The sequence below is a fragment of the Neofelis nebulosa genome, chromosome 1 (assembly GCF_028018385.1).
Source record: "Neofelis nebulosa isolate mNeoNeb1 chromosome 1, mNeoNeb1.pri, whole genome shotgun sequence".
NCBI lineage: Eukaryota > Metazoa > Chordata > Mammalia > Carnivora > Felidae > Neofelis > Neofelis nebulosa.
In genome coordinates, this window is record NC_080782.1 from 50,910,488 (window position 1) to 50,932,139 (window position 21,652).

At 39.2% G+C, this 21,652-nt stretch overlaps 1 protein-coding gene across 8 annotated transcripts in view; it reads right to left on the reverse strand.

Annotated features, from left to right (window-relative positions):
• Nucleotides 1-21,652, reverse strand: part of EBF1 (EBF transcription factor 1) — a 392,556-nt gene that overhangs the window by 351,067 nt on the left and 19,837 nt on the right. For all 8 annotated transcript variants that reach the window (XM_058721706.1, XM_058721698.1, XM_058721690.1 and 5 more), the window contains exon 6: nt 16,345-16,413. In XM_058721706.1, the coding sequence (XP_058577689.1) occupies nt 16,345-16,413 (69 nt within the window). The remainder of the gene's footprint in view (nt 1-16,344; nt 16,414-21,652) is intronic.

Below are 21,652 nucleotides of genomic sequence, written 5' to 3' on the forward strand. Positions count from 1 at the left end.
TGTTAAATTTAGGACTTATTTTGAAAATTGCCAAGTTCAATATTTACATATGTCAGTGCCTTTCAGGGATAGATAATAGAGACAACCACTCATGATGAGATGTCTAGAATAGAAGAACTTTTATAAAATTCCTACTGAAATATGACTATTGATGAAATATTCTGACAAATATAAACAACAATTGCAATTTTGTGCAATGTTATGACATAGCATAAATAAGCACAGTTGCAAATGAATAAAATACGTAAGCTTCGAAAAATAAAGTAATATTTTATGAACGCGACATTCTGTAGCTTCCCATTCCCCAGGACTGTTCTAATTTCTTAGAAGCGATTTAACACATGCTCCTTGTATGTTCGGTGTACCATTCTGGGTGTTGTTGGAGATACAGAGCTCACGGGTTTCCCTAGACCCAAATCCAGAAAATACAAGTTCTACCCTTCCCTGAGGCTGATCTCACACAAGGTGAAATGAAGAGCAAAGCAGGACCCAGATGGCCAGAGTAGTAGCAGAAAAGCCACTGGAATCAGAGCCAGGGACTTGGCTTAAGGTCCTGGTTCTGAGGCTAATTAGATCTTTGGGCAATGTTACTGGCTTCACCTTTCTCATCTGTAAAATGAAGGGACTAGACTGTAATCTCTGAGAGTCTCTTCAGTTCAAAGGGAAACTTGGTCATTCCTACAAGAACTTAGATTCTTCTGAAAACCTTCCCTTGAGACCTGGCCAGGTTATTACTTTTATGAAGCTAAACTTTACATTCTCCGTATCTGTGAAATGGGTGCAAAAACCCCTACCTATCTCACAGTGTTACTGTCATGGAAACTAAAGCAATGTAGGTCAAAGAGCTCTCTACATGCCAAAAGAGCTGAACACTGTAAAATCTTTATTTCATTCCCTCAAAGAGGTAGATGAGTGATAGAATTAAAGTGTTAGCCTTCCCAAAGTTATGTATGTCTTTAGAAAAGATCAAAGGCTCTTAGTTAAAGGAATGAGACTCTAACAGGAGAATTCTAAGCACCAACTAGGTTTGGGTGGAAAAACTTTACCTGCATTCTTAAAAGCTGAATTCTTAAAAGCTCTGCAAATATTCCTTATTGTTTTTAAATACGGCTGTTTAATCAAACCCCAAGGAGACTTTTCTGGTGGAACTCAGACTTGCCCAAGCTACAAAGAGTATCTAAGTGGGGAGAAGAGAGGGTCAGTAAGCAAATGTTCTGTTAATGAATAAAGATCCCACTGAAAACTCTCATGTTGTTTTAGACCCACCAGCAGAAGCACAAAGCTAGCTTAATAAACCATGGGATGTGAAAAATTCACTGTGATGGGGCATACCAGAGAAGTCCCCTGCTAAAGGGGGCGTGTGGGAAGTTCGCAGTCCACCCACGGCCTTGTCTCGAAACCAGACAGATGAAGCTGTCTGCTAGAAAATCGAGATTCCCTTTCACTTTTCCACAATTGAAAAGTTGTTTGTGGGAGGCCCCCAGAATCATTTATAACTGAAAGAACAAGAGAAGCCACCTTCAAATTCCAGTTTCAATAGGCCTGAAATCCTTCTGGAAACCTAAAGTGACTGCACCATTTGGTATCCCCAGAGAACGTGAGCAACAGATAAAAATCATCCAACCCAGTGGAAAGAAGGGTCACTGTAGAGCTTGGACTAACCTCTTAGTAACATTCAGTCACTGCCACAACCTTCCCTTTTCCGTCATTTCCATGTACCGTAGAACTTGAATTCATAATCCATATCCCTGTTTTAAATCCCCACCTCTAAGGGAGCCTGTAAGAAATACTGACCTGTTTGTGTCAAAAACCTTCCAAACGATTACAGGGAAAGCACTGAGGGAGAGTTCTTTCCCCCACAATCAGGAAGCTGCATACCTGGTTTATAGGAGTTGCTAGTTCTCATGACCTCCTAATCCCCAGGGAACAGTCTAAGGGCACAGCTACTCCTACCAGGGTAAGCCCCCATTTCAGTCGGACCTCCTCACACAACTTTACTCCTAATTTCTGCAAAATCTCGGTGGTAACTGAAGCCCAGAAAGTACTCATAGGTATACAAACAAAAGCTTGCTACAACCACTATGTGTGGGAAACTGAGGAATACCCAGGCAGTCTACTCTGAGCAGCAGACAGAAATACAAAGACATATAATGTGACATGGTTTCCTGATATTCAGAATACCAAACTTCCATGATACATCAAAGAATCAGACCTAATTCTGCCCTTATTATCTTGGGTACGTCATGATTAATGTTGCAGAAACATTTTTAAGCCACTGTCTATCAGCAATTTGATGAAACAAAAATCTAACGTCTCACAAGTAATGTTGAAAGCACCATGATTTGAAAGAAACTACTATTAGTAAACTAAACTGCACTCTAAATAAAGAAAATTACTGCTGTTAAGACATACTGTTCTGAGAATTATCAGGAAGAGTACCAAAATGCTAACACTGCTGTATATAAGAAATTATTCAAGTATGCATTTGAGCAATTCTGCATTTTAATTTAACCCTTTGAAACATTAATCAAACCGTGGCTAATTATAGGAATTAAGGAATTAAACGATGGAATCTTCTAAAAGATATTATTTAAAAGGCAGTTTATACAATTACTTGTATAGATGTTTGCTTTAAAGAGGAAAACAGTTCTACTGTAATGAAAAGGGTCTTAGAAAATTAAATTAACAAGGGGGGACCAGGCTGATATGAAACTAAATTAGCATCAAATGCAAATTACAGGGTACTTAATGGTAGAAACAGGTGCAGAGAAGAACCCTAAATGAGATAAATGAATAAAACATCCCTCTCCACAAATGTGGAAGCTGACACAAAGTCAATGATATGAATAATTCAGCAGCCTCCACACTGCTGTTGAGGTCAGCCTGCCTTGACCTTTGAAACAGGAAGTAAAATTCGGTTCAAATTTGAGTGACTGGAAATATAACAGTTATTTGTTTTTTATATTAAAAAACCCACAGAATTTTCCTTAAATACAGATATAGCAAATATACAATAGAATTACAGTTTGAACTAAAGAGACATTACATAATCAAAGTACTTGGTAAACAAATAAACAAAAAATCGTTAGATAGGATTTTACCCAAACTGTGTTTCAATACAGAAATTCTAAAAATAAAACAAGTAAAAGCATATTTACCGTGGCTTAGCTTACTGATCACACTCCCTGTGAGAATAAATATCTAAATATTTCCCATTTCTTCAAACAATTTTGCTGTGTTGATGTCAATGTAAGAAATATTTTTAATTAGCCAGGTATTTTTATTAATAATACAAAATAATCTCTCACATTTGTAAGACAAAATTTTGTTAAAGTAGATTTTTAAAAATCTTTACGAAGCTGCTCTGTTTTTTTAATCCTTCAAACCGTGATTTAAGAAATGTTGCAGCCCTCAAATTAGTTTATCTTATAAAAATGCAACCCCAGTCTAAAAACAAATCATTCTCATAAGTGGATATCTACTGTGATTTTATGTCTTTCATGCTTTTCTCATTCTTTGCATGCTTCAAAAGTGTTTTGTACAGTCAACTAGTGAAAGTACTTTCCTCATTTCAAATTGAATTTGGTGCTGCTAGAGATTAACATGGTATGACAACAAACCAATTTCTACAAGCTAGAAAGACAGCAAAATATATATGGTATATCACCCTCATTCTTATTTTACAGGATGGCATAAAAGATGTTTGATAATAGCGGTTATCTCTGCCCTCCAATTGGTTCTATTAATGGGACCCACAACTTGGCTATCTACCTTTCATCTATCTACTGTGCTTGTCAGATAAAAGATTATGTTGAAAGATGAGCTTAATTTTATTTTCTAGATTTAGAGAGGGTTAGAGCCACACACACACACACACACACACACACACACACACACACACCAGCCATCTATGATAGCTCAGTGGTAAACTCGATCTACAATATAATTACCATAGGAAGAAGTTTGAGATATGCTTTTTCTAATTCCAAGTGTTCAGCAGAGGCAAAATTAAAGATGCAGGGTGTGTTGTTTTTTTTAATTATTATTATTATTATCATATCAGCAAAATCACTCCTCACTTGACATTTAATAAAGGGTGATAGACCAAACATTGCTGATTTGGGGCTTGGCGTAATGACCGACCTGAGTGAAGGTTTGTGTACAAAGTGGCTCCCCATTAAATAAGGGCTCTGTGGAACCAGCTGGTTCTCATTTTGAAACAACCGGTTTCTCTATCCCCAAGTGCTAAAGAAAATAATCCCTGCAATCTATGACTACACACTTTCACAGAGGCAGCAATGAGAATTTGATTGTGGAGATAATTAAAGTCATTCCTGGAACTTCCATGAAAAAAAAAAAGTGGGGGGGGGGGGCCCGAGGTGGGTCGAAAGAAAGAATAGTCAATGATAGTGTTTAAAATTAAACTATGACAAATCATTCAGAGTGGGGAAGAGAGAGAAGGAACCCCCACCCTTCACAGAATTCACTTGAATTGGCTCTATTTTCTTCTCCACTGGGCTGCTCCAAGGGGAGGCCCGAGATGCCATTAGTCAGGGCCACAGCCCCCAGTGTCCGGCTTGGATACAAGAATCGAAAACACACCCCAAGAAACTCCCTATCACTGATGACACATCATGATGAGATTTTTTTTTTAAGTTTCAACCCTAAATAAGATAGCCAGAGAGGAATCCATCTGGATTCTTCAAAAGTCACCCAGATTGATCTGAGATTGTTTCGACATTAAAAAAGAAGAACAAGAAGAAATCAGACATTTCAAGGCATTCCTCTCAATCTCGAGGAGAGCTTGTTTTTTGTTTTCATTTTGTTCTGTTTAATGCTATGCCGTTGAAGAAGAGCCCATGCTCACATAGCCTGAATGACATCCGGCTGAACCCCACAGTCCCTGCACGCCTGCAGATTTCATGGGCTTTTGGGGGAAAACTAAAATACGAGTAATCTATCTGTCTGCACTATCTGCCTCTACCAGGAAGGAGAGATGGGCTCAATGAGGACGACTGGGGGTCTCTCAATTAACCTGATTAGTTCAGCACAGTGCTCTCATGAATGGTACCGTATCTTGAAAATAGGGGAGAACTTCCTTTCTCCAGTAGATGCAGGAGCCCCCTAAAGCCACAACGATGCAGCCTATCAAATGTGAGTGGCCTCTGCTTCTCTTCCCTCTTCCCAGCTAGCAGGTCAGAGAGACCAGCAGACGTGCTGCCTGATTGGATTTTGTGTCCTAAGGACAGGAGGCAAGCTCCCCGTCTGCCCAGGTGGCCTTGGAGAAGGCTGGGAAAAGGGATGCCCTGTGGGCAACTTCAAGCCCCTTCTTTCAGAGTCAACCAGGCACATGATGGGATTGAGGTGGGGGACAAGGGGGTTGGGGGAGGGAGAGAGGGGAAGGGGGGGAGGGGAGAGAATTCATTAACCCTTCAGTCACTGGACTAACATGTCAATTATACCTGCCTGAAAAAAAAAAACGGTGAATTCTTAAGTCTTCTAACATTATATAAAACAAAGATACTGCTGAAACATGTTACCCTAATGCTGATTTCACATTTGATATAATAATGGGAACAACAAAAGTTGACATACAAAAATAAAGCTTTCCCCCCAAACTCTCTGAAATCCCCTTGTTTGCAAAAGATGCTCCGTGTGTGTGTTTTAAATGCACGTTATCATGTGTAACAGACATAGTAGTTAACAGAATATATTCTTGAAAATGTGCTTTGTGAGAATGTCAACAGCAGGGTTTTTCACTTACATGTCTGCTCTGTGATTTACTTCATCAATTAAATAGTTAGGCAATGAGGGGATTTGCATGGTAATCGTGTGAAGATTAACATTTTTAAGTGTAACAAATTTAATATTTTATCTTACATTTTCTGTTTCTCATCATTCTTTCATGGCAGTGCATTTTCACTTTATTGTGTAGTTATAACAAGCCTGTCTTTATGCAGAGAGATGAGACCACCAGCTTCAACAACTGCCTTTCTAGCTCCTTTCATCCTTTTCTTCACTTCATAAAAACATACCCCAAGCACTTAGTGCACAGCAGTGAGGCACTGAGCTGAGTGCTGGGGATACAGCAGAGCAACACATGGGTATCACTGCCCTCTGGGGCTTACAGTCTACCTCCTAAAGAGTTCACCTGCCTCAGCAATACCAGAGGGAACTAAAATTAGAATTTCATAACTGGAAAAAATCTTAGAGATCTCTTCATTCCAGCCCTTATTTTAAAAATAACATCCATCCTCTATTGAATATGATTTATGTGCCAGGTATTGTGCTAAGTACTCTCCACGTATTATCTACTTAGTCCTCACCACAACCCTATAAAGAAGAAACTAGTGGGTCCCCTTATTCCGGTCTTACGGATGAAGAAACCGAGGCTTAGGAAAGTTAAATGATCCGCCAGCAGCCCCAAGGTTAACACTGGCAGGGCTGAGATTTGATCCAAGGTGGTCTGACACCACAACCAATGTGTAGACTGTTTTGGAGCGGCAACAAAGCCCCAAGTTCAACAGCACTGAGTAAAAGGTAAAAGGCAACTTCCACCCAGGGATATTTTTTCTCTGCATCATAATCCTCATCTAAAATAGCAGTCTTCTATTTAAAAAAAAAAATCAATAAATTCTTTGTTTACACTTCACATTCCAAATCACTGGAATTTTTTTTTTCCCAACTCTGAGGTGCTGAGAGCTCCATGAGAGCAGGAACAACATGTGTCTTCTCCGTAGAGCCCCAACCCTGAAAAGGAGTGACTGGCGGAGAGTAGAGGCTCAATAAATATTTGTGGAAAGAAAAAAAATGAACAAGTCCTCATCCAAGGGGACTTAGTTACCACGATAAGCTTCAGTAAGGTAATTCTGCTTGTAAGAAAGTCCCATGGTGGGGTGCCTGTCTGGCTCAGTCGGAAGACCATGTGACTCTTGATCAGAGGGTAGCCTTTGAGCCCCATTTGGGTGTAGAGATTACTTAAACAAATAAAAATTTTGAAAAGTCTCATGGCAATCATCACAGTAAGAATAACAATCCACACAGAATATATTATGTTCAAATTTCAAGAGCTACCTGACTTCAAAGCACCTAATATGTGCCAAGCCCTGTGCTAGATATTTTAACCCTCACAAGTCTTCAAACTTGAAATGACTTTTCCCATTTTAAAGGTGGGAAAACTGAACCCCCTGAGGCTCAAGTATTGGTAAGTAGCAGTGAGGGGATCTGAGCCTCAGCTAATCTAAATCTATGCCTTTTCCATCATACTCTGCCTTGTCCCAGATTTCTCTTGGATGAGTGTCTGTTTGTTCTCAATAAAACACGCAATGGTTTACTCATCAAAATAGATGAGGGCATGAGAACTCAAATATTGGCCCAGCAACAGATTCAACAATTTATATGTCATATTATTATTATTTTAATCCCAAAAGCTAACTGCCAGATCTACTAAGAAATATTGTTTAGATACAAAGGTTTAAATTAATACATAGGAAAGATAAATTGTGGATACCAAGAAACATAAGTGAGACTACATGAAATACTGAAAACAGTTTTGTTTTGTTTTGTTTTGTTTTTTTACTGGGCAATTGAGGAGGGGGAAAAAATCAAGCTGAGAGCTAAGAGATGGGATTCTAATCACTTGCTTTCTCACTAATTTCCTTAAGCTATGCGCCTCAGATTACCCACTGTAAAATGGAGTTAATGGGTACCCTCACATTTGTATGAAAAGAATTCTCTGAAATATTATACCATAAAGATCTCTGAAACTTTCAAGTACCATTCAAACATAGTGACTATAACTCATAATGGTCAAAGATGTTGTTCGTATTGTGTTAAGGTGCTCATAGGCCAGGATTCAGATGCAGGTCTTTCAGAGAATATATGAATATCCAGAATTGGACACCCCCACTCCTACAGCCACAGAAAGAAGGACTCTGTTTTTTAAAGATATTTTGAGATGTACAGCATTCATCTGAGATTGTCATCTGGCTTTAAGAAAACACCAAGATTGTATAGCGAATCATGGGTTTTCAATACTGCTTATAATAGTGTCAAAGATAACCAACTATCTTTTCTAAAGAACTTTCTAATAAATAGCAAAAAGATTTCTCATTTTACACATCTTTGATTTTGTCTTTGTAAAGAGAGAGAGAGAGAGAGAGAGAGAGAGAGAGAGAGAGGGAAAGTAGGTGTGAGAGTAACTAAACCTGATGCAGGGCCAAAGTTCTTCAAACTTACTTTCCATTTTGTTAGGAAACATCAACCCATATTGCAGTCAAGACACTAAAAATGGTGTTTTAAGACATTACTAACAGATCAGAATACTAATAAAAGAGAAGCATGTTAAAAATAGAAAATTATTGTTCTATTGAACAATAATAAATAAACTGCAAATAGCATGATTGCCTGATATTCAGATAAAGTGGGGGTGGGAGGAAAGCATTAGTCAAATCATGGTTGCTCTGGAAAGATGGAGGAGAAAACAACATCCGACCATCAAAAAAGTTGTCAGCCTGAGTGGAGAGCACTGTCCCGTTCAGGCAGCATATTCAGGACACTAGCAGGGACAGAGACCATAAGAAAACGAAGCAGGTAATGCCATGGAGCAAAACATCCCAACATTTCCCTTTGCTAATTTCCAATTCATTGATTAAGAAAGACAAGAAAAAGTTCTTTGAATCCTGAAATGCCAGGTCATGAGTGTTCACACCCTGTAGCAGGGCTCTTCTGATCTACTCACCCACCTCCCCACACACATAGTATCAATATTTGGTCAGTAGAGCAGCAAATGAGCAAGAAGCATTTTTTTTTTTAACCACTACAAACTTTACATGAACCAAAATCTGAGAAAACTCTACACGGGATGTACAGTGACCACGTCCCGGTGAAAAATGCAATGTGCAATTTGATTATTATTTTCTCTTCTTTCCCTGCCCTGGCACTGAAAGTGTTAAAGAAAACAATAAAAGAACAAGTAAGTGTACAGGGTAGGATTTACTGGCATTTACTTTTAATCTATGGTCCTTCACTCTGTAGCTTATCGGGCCTCTGTCAGTCCTTTTTCCTCCTTTATACTTCATGAGGAGCCCCCCATGCTGCTACTGAGAGACAGAGCCCAAGTGTCTATAAGCTTTTTGTCAGGTAAAAAGAGAAGAAAAAGGAAAGGAACAAGAGGAAAAGCAAAGCTAAGAGGCATCTATTAGATGTCACTAGGCTTTTGTATTCATGTCAATGATTCAGGATTAGAGTATTTGAAATAATCTTATTGAGAGGAATCAAAAGGCCCACCGAGTGAGAGGCTGCTCTGTAGCATATGGCAAAGGCACGAACAATATCTTATTAAAGATGTGTTGGCTAACACTATTACTTTATATTATATTACAAAACTATTGTGCCTCAAACAGTTAGCAGGATGGTATAGTTACCGAGTGCCATTTTGGAGGTTATTGTGTGGGATCAAGCTATATAATTTGCCAGCTTGTCTAGTTAAGTCTTTCCAAAGTAGGGTTCTCAGGCAAGTTTGGAACTGAAACGAAGCACTTCACCTTCAAAAATAAAAATCCCCAAAGCACAGCAAAGACCACTCTGTTCCCACTGAAAGTGGAGTATATATTGCACGGATGAAACGCCAGTGGCATTCTTTTCCCCAGAATCAGGTTCATTAAGTTTGCATCATTTACCGTATGTGACCCCCACCCCCCCATTGAAAATATGCAGGGTTTTTTTTTTTTGGCTTGATTCCCCTCCCCATGAAGAAAACACACACACACACACACACACACACACACACACACACACACTCAGCTTCACACTTTAGCAGGATTAAGGCAATTAAAATTCTATTACAATAAGTACTGTAACGTTAAAACCTTCATTTGCTTCTGGACAAAGGCTTGTAACTGGAGAGTTTTCAAGGGAGATTTATCTTCATCTACCCACACCTTTAAAGGCAGTAAGCAACCAAAAACAAACCTGTACTGTTCACCATATTTCATTGATTGCAATTGGAGTATTTAGGTCACTTTTATATTGTCCAGGACAGGATATAGTTACACGGTTTATAAAAGGAAGGATGGGACAGGGGATAGGAGAGAATGAAAAATTAGTAGTCTATTTCAGCTAATGCCCCATGCAAATTAAAATGACTAAAATACCATCTCTTTATATGAAGGAAACTCTAAATGGAGTTTTTAAAATCTGGTCAATTTTTGTTAGAGAGTTTGGTCAGGTGCTGGCAGTAGGGAGGAGAGAGGGGAATTTATCAATGGAGAGTTTGCACTTGGGGAGGGATGGGTTTTTTTCCCATTCTAAGTAACTTCTTTTAGAAAAGCAAAAGCATATTTAATATAGTGATATATTCTCATCACAAACTGACTACACAAAGTTGCTAGATGACACACAGGGGAGTTTGTACTGCATTTCTGTATTTTTCCAAAACTGTTACAAAAGCAAAGTTATGATGACATGGGATAAAAACCCACACCACGAGCAGACACCCGGGCCAGTCACACATACACTGCTGATTCTCTGAAGCTTCGTTAAATACATTTCTTGGAAGTTGCTGCCATTATTTCCTTTACAGGAAAACCACTGTTGTTCATTATACAGTGTCTGCAGTAGTATTATACCATGTAAAAGTACTTTGCATTATGATATATTGTCAGCATATTTGAAATGCATTTTAATGTATCCTGGCTGTGTATTTGGGAATAGCTGATAGCAAATGGAATACAGACTGCTATTAGCTTATTGTATTCGTTATTTTCTTATCATGGTAGTAAACTGCACACAAATGTACAGGGCTCATCTCATATTCAGAATGGTATTATCTGATATGTGATAAAATTTAGAATGATACTCTCTCACATAAGCCTCATCGCTAATAATCACATAGGAATTCCCACTGAGAAAACAAATGTTTAAATACACTAGGGTTAATAAACAACCATAAATTCATGCTCAATGTCGACACTGGCTTTTCACTTTTGGAAAAATGCAAACCTCTCAATCCAACCGAGAAGACAGCAATTATCCTGCCTGAGGCAATTTTAAGGGGTGAATTCCTCCTTCTTTTATTTTTACCGAGCAATCAAGGTCAGGAAATCAGATGGTATAAAGGCTTATCAGAACTCCAACAAATGCATTTGCACCCTGGTTGTTCACACTCCAGACAGCAGTTTGTGTACCTTACAGTGTGATTATGTTTAGTGGTTGGCCCTTCTAAACACTGGGTAGAGACCAAAATAATAAGAGTTGAAAGATCAATGAAATGAAACTGACAAAAAAAGCCTCATTTGCAACTTTAATAAAAGTATATGCTATGTTCATATAGTTGAAGACTTTATTATATGCCCCACCCTATTCTATGGTAATTCTAAAGTTTTACCATTGTCTTCCTATTATACAGATGAACATCTATCTTATATAAATACATTGGGCCAATTTAATCAGGATATTAGATGTTGATAAGACAACACTGGACTTTTCTAAAAAGTTCAGTCACAGAATCGCAGCATTTGTGCCTTTTAGTTGAGAATGGATCTTAAATAAATTTTTTTCTCTGAAAAACCCTTAATGATTAAGCTGTTCATATGATGTATGTCATGTCAATTTAACAGGTAAAATAAGCATTCTATTATTTTTACTCCTGAATATTCTCTTTCAGACAATAATCATAACACAAACCCAACTTGTGTTACCTAAGTGAAAGTGATCTAGATGTGGAAAATCTTTAGACATCCTGGAAAAGACAGATGCAGGCTTTTATTGCTTTTTGGGACATCCTCGGGTAAGTGTGGCCTGAAGAGCAGTAATTCTAAACAAGCTAGGTTTCTCATGTTATAAAATTCATGTATTTTTTAAAATGTTGCATCACAAGGCTTACATCTCAAACACAGATACAGGGATCTCATAAATGGAAAAGAAAGACAAATCTGTTAAAGTTATAGTAAGCAAATGCAAAATTTTTAGAGTTGTATTGGTCAACAGGCTTTAAAAATCCATGTTTTTAATACTGGCTGTGAAGAACTCAGAACTTGCAGGTTACTCAAGCCACATTATATCTCAGAAGGACTATGTCTAAATTCACAGGAGACAGGAAAACATAATTTGAGGGAGGATGTCACCCTTTATTATTTCTATTTATTAAAAGAGAAAATTCCACTTGTTAACTGCTCAGGATCCACAGCACAAGGACACGAAGAATTGAGGACTTCTTTTCTCCCTTTACTTAGTCTATTTCATCAATCACACTGATCCTAAATTGAAAAACCAAACAAACAAATATTGAGCTGTACCCTACCCTGCCCTACCGGAAATGAGCAAAACAAATCTGGCCGGAAACTTCGGGGCTCTGTGTGAAAGGAATCCTATAGTATAATTTGGAGAAAGAAATGTTTTTGTAATACCATCTGTATCCATCCATGTCATTGCTCAAAGATACTTTAGCGAGCCAAGGATAGGAAAATAAAGAGTTTTGTGAAGCAAATCAAGAATGGCTGGTAATTCTAAGTAGATACGGAATAACAGTCTGCATACTTCAGATATTCAGTCCAAGTATTTATAAAAAAGTTTCCACATAGAAAATGGAAGGTTTTTTTTTTAGATTCAGAAAAACTGGGTTCCCAATTCAGACTACCCTGTGTGACTTTTGTCATTATCATCTTTTCTGATTCTTACAAAGTAAACCTAATTAAGAACCTCCCTCATTAGTCTTCCAGAAAAATTAGCACAGCTTATGCTAATTACTCCTGCAAAATTTAATAAACTCGTTGAAATGGGAATAGTCTAATGAGGTTTTATTTATTGAACTAAGATAACTCCAAGGAAAAAGGTTAGGACACAAGGATATGCAATGTGGTAATAAAACTACAATTTATTCAATTTCTAAACACGAATTTTATTGCAAACCTTTTAAATTCAAATATGAGTTACTGTGCGAATATGTTAAATCAATCTCCACCTTAATTTAATAACAGCAAGTCAGTTTTTACTTTTTACTTTAACAATAATTACCACACATAGCCGTTTACCTCAATGATAATGAAATTTGCTGTTATTAGTTCCTGGTCATCAGTTATTAAACATAATGCATTTGACTTTTTCCATGTCTACACAGCCTGAATATCTGGATCATTGGGCACAGCCTGGTCTTTATAATTCTTAATCAAGCCACTTGGCATCGGGCAGGAATACAACCTAGCAGTCAACTTTACATGCATACCTTCTACATTTACAGAAATTGTCCTCTCAACTTTTCTGAAATGACTTGACAAATTTTCACAAATGTAGAAAGAATTTGGGTCATATTTTTCTTACTTGGTTGCATGCTATGATAAAAGAAGGAAGTAGAAACCCATTTTCTAAATCGATATGCAACTGCTGATTTTGTTAATTCCACTTTTCTGATGAAATATGCCAAGCTGATGTCCCCAAGTCACTAGCAGCGAATAATACAGCCAAAATTTAACACAGAAATAGCTTACCCTGCACCACTACCGTATGACCAGAAAACCTCTTCTATCTATCCTATAAATAGTTTTCCTGAATAACCACTGCTAAAAGTCTTTTGACTGATAAAAATAGCAGTGTTCTTCCAAAATCCGAAGGACAAGCAAAGGGAGCTAAAAATTATTGGTGCCCAAAAGGTGACTTCGTGTTAAAACTATGCTAAATCCTAACACAGTGATTGCCTGTATCTTCAGCTCTATAATTGCACATTGTATGCATCTTGTAAAAACAGTTACCATTGCTACTGAATGCAGGCGCCATAACCTATTTTTGCAAAATATGCAGGGATTCACATCCATAAATCTGAAAGCAAATCAAACCCTAAGCACGTAACGCAGATATTATGCAATCAGTAATATAGAATCAAATTGGAAACTATGAAATTCAAACACGGTTGCCGTCATTTTTTTTTTCCTTTGCAGCAATATCATGGAATTGAAAAATCTTTTCTATTTTGCCCTTCCTTGTGTAAGTTCTTTTCTTGTTGTTATTTTCTTCTCTCGTTGTTAAAAATGAAAGTTTCGCCTATCAGCATAGACAGGACCGGAGCTTTTAAAACCTTTGGCAGACTCAAGGACAAATAAATTCTGAAAACTCAGATGCAAATAAAAATAGCTAAATGGGGTTTTGCATATCAGCTGGCATCACTGCTTGAAAAGACAGTTCATGGGAGACAGTGGCAATCGCCAGCAAATAAACATATGTTGAGATTTCTGCAGATACACTGGGTTTCAGCCGTTTTTAAAATACTCCTCTCTTAAGGGACCAACGTTGGTTACACACTGTTTTCTACTTTGTCAAACCAAAAAGAAAAAAAAATGAAAAGGATAAATGTCATGAGCAATATCTCTAAAGCCACCAACAGTATAAAGTGCATACTTATTTTGCCTAAATTGTTTGAACTACCCCAGCCAAGAAAAGGTTTTAAGTACCCTACTGGGACAGATGCAAGGCGGCAACAATAGAAGCCACACTAATGCAATCCAGGTAACACAATCCTGTTTCAAAAACACGGGGCCGGGCTAATTACAGCGCTGCTGAGTCAAGTTTCTTATGCCATCGCAACCCGCAAGAACAGGTCAAAATCAAATGTTATTCAAACCACAGTCATATCAACCTTCTATATCAGAGTCACGGCTTAAAACCAAATGAAAAACTTAAAAGCTTAACCCATTCACAAGCAAAAAAAAAAAAAATGTTTTCATTGCGGGTGGCAAGGTACAGTTCTTGCCATCATCTAAACCAAAAGGAACTGTGCGGCAGAACAAAATGCTTACAGTTTCCAAGTTTTGGGGAATATTTGGGCTGGTCCTTTGATCACAACACTTTCTTTTTAACAGAAGCATAAGAAAAACTTGCTCAAAATAACAAATGGTTTTTTGAGGAGATGTATTTAAATAAAACAAAACAGCATAAAGGTTATATTTATTTTTGACCTTTTTCATTTGAAGATTTATCTTCCACTGCAGGAGAAGGAATCACATGACTGGCATGTCTGCTCTCGCAGATAAACATGCTACTCTAACACCACGGGCACCACGCGCAACTCACTGCATAGTGAACATTCACACGTGTTCGCTTTGAATCAAGTGTATTACTACTCAGTTATCAAGCAAAGGTGTATGCTTTGGGTGAATATTAGAGATATACTTAGTTAAGATGTCTAATTGAAATGTAAGCTTTAGAAAGCTACTTGGCAATCAAAATTGGGTTGAAGCTTGTGGAACCACATAAGTCAAAATCAATAAATCAATGTTTTGACATAAATTACGATGAAGCAGTTTTTCAGTTAACTGAAAAACAAGAAAGTAAGCCCCCAAAAGGTAAAGAATTGGAAACACAGATGGATAGGGTTGTTTGTTTTTAATCAGTATTTCCAAACCCAAAAAGGAACTTTTGGTCAGCTGTTCATTTCCTCAATGAGGGATCTGTCAGTCTAATTTGCAAGACTCTTTTCCAGCTACTGGAGGATGCTAGCTAGCTCTTTTCCTCACTGACAACTGACAGTATCTATAAACCTTCCAGGCCATTTAACTCTCAATGAGTAATGCTATGTAACAAATGGTTTCTCATACATTGAAACATGGTTTCTCATGTTTCTGTACAATGAATTTCAATAATTAAAATGTAAAATGAATATTTGGAATGCGACTTTGCATAATATGTGCACACACTGACTCCAAACTGCACCAAACAACTAAAACAAATTTATTGTTCTATAGTGATTTACTTGGTCATGTCAGATTAGTAATATGGATCTGTTGAAAAACACAATAATTAAGACAAGCAGGATAAATTAATCAACTTATAATACAGTATGAGCTACCATCAAATGCGGGAGATAACGGTAGAAAGTCTTGGTTCACAGATCTCTTTAAAACTGCTTTTATGCATAAATAAAACCTTAAAATGTAGATGGATTACGTCCAACAGAACTACTGTAGCTAAAAGTGATAATGATTCAAACATTTTTCAAATAAAAGTTAAATATTTATAAGCACCCAACCACATTTCATAAATCACAAACTATTATTATTTTATTTCTGAAGCTTCCTGGCACAGCATGAGGATTGAGCCACAGAAAGTCAGGAAAGAAAGAAATATTCCTTTAAGAGCATGAATCATACACAAAACCGAAGCAATCCAAGAAAACGGGCCTCCAAAGAACATTCCATATGGTTTTCCCAGGAATCGCAAGAGCTCGGCGCAGCTTAGTCATGACCAACAGGCAAATTTCGGCCACATGCATTCCTACCCCTTGCCCATGAGCGACACAAGGCAGGTGTTTCATTATAATGAGGAATAAGAATCCAGTGAAAGTAGAGTGGTCCCTACCTGTCAATTATCACTGGATCTGAGGGAGTCTCATTTCGGTTGCCACAGCTTTTCTTGTCACAACAGCGGCTATGGAGCAAAAACGAAAGGATTTAGTACAACCATTACAATGTAAAATCATCATTTAGGCAGACAGAAGGTTCAAATTGCTGGGTTGCAAATGCTAGAATTACCACAAAGCCATACCTGGCAATCAACGGATCCCTGGGACAGAAAATTCTATGTGGGTCACCTATGGGTTAATGGCCAGGCTTAACCTCTCCCTGAACAAAGAAGGAGGGAGGAAGAGGGACTCTGCTGGAGCCACGACTGACAGCCCTAAGATGGGGTCTCCCCATCACTGCCCGCAGTATTGAAGAGTTCACTGTGAAATGCATTATTATTACATCTACCCAATGAGAATATTCAGGGTTGTGGGTGGCTCAAACGTTCTTCCCTCAAGATCACACTAATTGTGTGGAACGCGTCAATAATGAGGTATGAGTGATTTCTCCCCCTCCAGTCATTTTGTATTAAATGGATTCCTTTTTCTTTTCCTTTCTCTTTCAGGAGAGACGTTTCCTTCAACCCCAGCCTGCCCAAAATCCTAAAGCTCTAACTGTTTGCTTTTGAACCATCTTCATGAGAATAAAAGTACAACATAGTAACGAAGACAAAGAAAAGGCAAGATAAAAGAAAGTGGAGATCCACACGTTCTCTGGCTTCTGTGTCCTGTGCTGGCCACCATTTACGTTTTCTGGAAGCATTATGGACAGTTGATCCAAAGGCTACCACAGCCCTGACAATGGACACTCTTAATTAGGTTAGGAAAAAAGCAGCCATAGGCAAGAAAAGCACCCACTATCAAAATCCCACCCCAGCTGTGATGATAAGGCTGTCAGTTTTTGTAAAACTGGGATGCTTGTAAGGGGTGAAAAATTAAGGTTTTTGAAAATTACCCACAGTCAATGGAAAACTGTCCATCTGAGCCTTGTTCGCAAATAAAATATGTGTGCACTGGTCATTCCACACCCAGGGGCACACTATAAAAGCACATGTTTGATCAGTCAAGGAGGCAAGGAAGTTATCCAGGTGTTATACACTGCCATGCACCACAAATAAAATATGCACTTTTCTCCCTTCTTACACAGACACAGATGCACGCACACAGACACACACATACACACACACACACACACATACACACACACACACTTTACTTAGTGAATCACAGAGCCTAAATTTAGAGAGCTGCTGGAGACAACCAAACATTGAACTTCATTTTCAGGACCCAGAAATATACTTTTGGATAGAGAGTCTTTCACCAAAGTTGGTTGGGTAGTCTTTCCTGGCTGTAACTCTATCTCTGAGAAAAGAATCAGCTTCCAAATTTGGTGTTAATTCTCTTTGTCTCTCATATCTTCAGAAAGTAATAGTAAGAACTGTATCTCCTTTGTCAAAGCCCCAGCCAAAAGTCACTCTGTCCACCTTATAGCCTTTCCTTTCCAGATTCAAAGGGAACTATTTCCCTTAGGCCTAAGTTCTGCTATGCCAGTACTATGGACATAGAAAGCCCAAATATCCCAATACCCAAGAAACAGATGAGAAAACAAGGGAATGAGAAGTACAGTGATTGGAATGCTTACCAAAAAGTAATAATAATTTAAAAACTAAACCCCATCATCCCTTAACTCTGATCCCCTACACCTTCATATCAAGGGCTTTCCAGAGGAGCATGTGGTTAAAAACACTGGCTCCAGAATCAGACAGAGCTACCTATGTGATCTTAAGCAAGGTACTCTCTCCCAGAGAGTCTTAGTTTTCTCATTTGTAAAATGGAACATCTGTGATCCCCACCTCAAGTGCCAAGGCACAGATTCAGGGCAATCAGGGTATAAAGCTGGGCTTTACAATGCCCTCCTAAGTGCTCAATGAAGGGTAATATCATTATTACCTCCTGCTCCTTCCTTATCCAACCTCCTCTTTCTCCAAACCTGAGCAAAGTTTCTCTGTGCTCTGCAGAAGCAGCACGTCTCCAACCTATTCACAGAACCCACATCCCCTTTACTCAGGGAGAAAACCAGTAGGTGGGAAGGCCTATCTCTCCTCATCATTTTCCTTTTTTTCAAAACAGTGAGTGGGCAACGTCAAGTCCCAATGGCTGAACCTTCATGCCAGGCCTGTCTAGACTAAACATGCTCCAGGGACACATCTACCTTGTATGATGACAATTTCAAAGTAGAACCTACATGTCTTGCTTGGTTCTCTCTCTCCTCACTGCCATACCTCTTCTCCACATCGCTTTCATTTCTCACTTGGACTTCTGCAGTGGCCTCCCATCTAGCCTCACTGCCTCCACTCTTTACTGCCTAAAACAGCCAGAGTGATCTTTCAAAGTGTCAATGGGACTGTGTCACTTCACTGCCCAAGACCTTTTAATGGCTTCCCCCAGCACTTAGAATAGATCTATGGCATGACATGATGCCAGACCACCTCCCAACCTCCTATCACTCTCCTCTGACTTGCCAAGCTCCAACTTCACTGGCCAATTTCAATCTCTCCAATATGCCTCACTCAGTCTGACCTCAGGTCCAGGCCTGGGCAGGTTTTCCCACCTGGTCTGTTCATCCTCCAACCCTCCCTAGTTAGCCAGTCTCTACTGCCTGTTGAGGCTCAGCCTCTACGCTCCTTCTCTGGAGAGGCTGGCCCTGACACCCTTCAGTTTTCTCCTGGTTCTTTCCTTTCAGGGCATTTAACACAATGCAAATAATATACTTATGTATAGATTTGTGTATTTTTTTTGTTACTATCTTTCTTCTTCCACCCCACTCCCCCACTAAGCCATATGCTTAATAAAGGAAGAAGCTGTCAATTTCATTTGCCTAATGAGTAGCTTAAGGCCTGAAATAGAAGGGAGAAGGTGAATATTGATTGATTGATTGATTGATTGATCTAATGACTTCAAGAATGATGTAATGTACTGGGGGAAATACAATCCAAGAAAATAGGAAGGTGACAGATAGAGGAAGCCAAGCTGACCCTCAAAGCATGCACGGCAGGTGGAAGGAAGACCGACTCCCATCCCACCCCATACACCAAACCACCTGCCCCCCAGCAAGAGCCACACTAGGTCTGAGACTTGTCCTTTGACTGAAGCACTGTCTTTCTTCATCCCCTTAAAATAAAAACGCCCTTGAGCACAGCCAGATGAATTGAAGCATGGCATAAATGAGAACCATTTCTCTCTGCTGTGCCCCAAGGGACCTAGGGGGAAAGGCAGATGTGAAGAACAGAAGTGTACAGGGAAAGATGGAACAGGAATAAAAGGGGGCAATGAAGGAAAGAAGAGAAAACAAAATGAAGGGGCCAGAGGTCACCTAACACTTATTAAAAAAAACTTCATGCAAAGCATGAAGAATGTCCCCCAACAGGTTTCCTGTCTTTTGGGGGGAGGTCATGTCACTGCACCACACAATCGTCACTCCCAAAGTGGGCATCTTGGGTCCTGCTCTGTACCTGGGGTGGTGACAAAATAGTGTCCATGGGATGAGCTCCGCTTTAAAAATATACAGATATGCACATATATATGTGTATACATATATATGTATGCATCTCTGTGTGTATATATACACACGTACATATGGAATTATGTGCAGGATTAAAAAGGATGAAGGTGGGTTTTTACACACTCTCAAGGAAAGAAGTCTAAATCAAATTGTGAATCGAGAAAGCCAAGTTGCTGAATAGTATATATGGTATGGTCCTATTTCTAGGAGAAAAAATGAAGGGGTGAAAGGAGAAGGGGAGGGGAGGGGAAGAGTGAATGTGGCAAGGCCAGTTCACACCCTCGCTTCACTCAAATCTCTAGGCAAAGTCACTGCCTTAGAAACCCTTCCCTGGCTGACTGCTCCAGAGTGTTCCCTCATCCTGTCTCACTTTTCTCCCTAGCGCTCATCACATTGTATTCCATATTTATTTGTCTGTTTCTTTACTGTCTGTCTTTCCATGAGGACAGGGGCTTAGACTGTTTTGTTCACCCCTATAACCCCAGCAACTAGAACAGAGCCCAGGGCACAGGAGGCCCTCAGGAAATATGTTTTGAATAAATGAAGAGAAACTTCAGAGAAGAAACCTATAGGGAGTAGGATAAGAAGCAGGAAGGGAGGGAGGGGATATATTTTGTTTCCACACTTCTGCAGTCTTCTATTTTGTATTGCAATATTACTTTCTATTAAAAAACCAGAAAAGTCAACCATAGGTTGGGGAACGAAGGTCTTCCTTTAGACTAAGATGACATCTATCCCCCTGCTGCTTCCTAGTTCTGAGCCCAGAGCCAAGCTGAGCAAAAACCAGTCCTTCTTCCCCACCACGGTCTTTCTGGCCCTTCTCTTTCATCTCTTGTCTAAACCTAGCTGCCCCCTCATTCCTTCTACCAAACTCAGAGAGATCAAGAAAGGGACGCACCGCCTCCACCCCACATAAGACAGGTATTAATCAAACAGGACAGGATAAAGGGAGAACAGATTCACTTGTGTTTAAGGCAGAAGAGCACTCAGGCTGAAACACCACACTACATGGAACAGCAGACGTGAAAGCACTTTAAGGGAAAAGTTACTGTGTTAATGACAGAAATCTCAGTGCAATTATGTCCTCATCACTGTGTGACAGATGGATCTTCATCCATTGAAAACAGTGTTTCTTAAGCTCTTACTGTGCCAACCACAGACCTGGCGTTTGACCCCTAAAGTGTGCATCCATCAGGGGACTTGAAGTTTCCTAATTAACTTTGTCACAGAGCAAGGCGCCTACTATTTCACATCCCTTCTCAACCTGCAACCCAAGTGGCAGGAGGGCAATGTGGTCTGTCACAGGAGTGGGTACCCAGCACCTGGTATCCTACAAACACTGTGGACTCAAAACAGCAGGACTCAAAACTGCTTTCCCCAGCAGGATCGTGCATCTCTCAGACAATTTTGCACAGCCAGAGAAAATCAAACGCATGAGTCTCTTCCTTAGCAGACTAACACAGGTGGCATATCTCTAGTGACCTGACACACAGCTTCATAAATCAGGGCAAGCAACATTCACATGTTTCCCAGTCATGGGACCTGCAGATCCTCATCTTAGGGACATGAAATCTCTTCCTAGAAGTAGAACTCCTTCGACTGGAGAAAAGCACCACCTCAATCTCTAAGCTTTACAACAGAAAATAAGATTTTCTTTCCTGTTTTGCCCAGGTGGCTACAGAATGAGATACATGAATTATATGAATAGTCTGATTAATACCGATAAGGGTAAGTTCACTCTTTCCCTTAGTTTACAAACATTG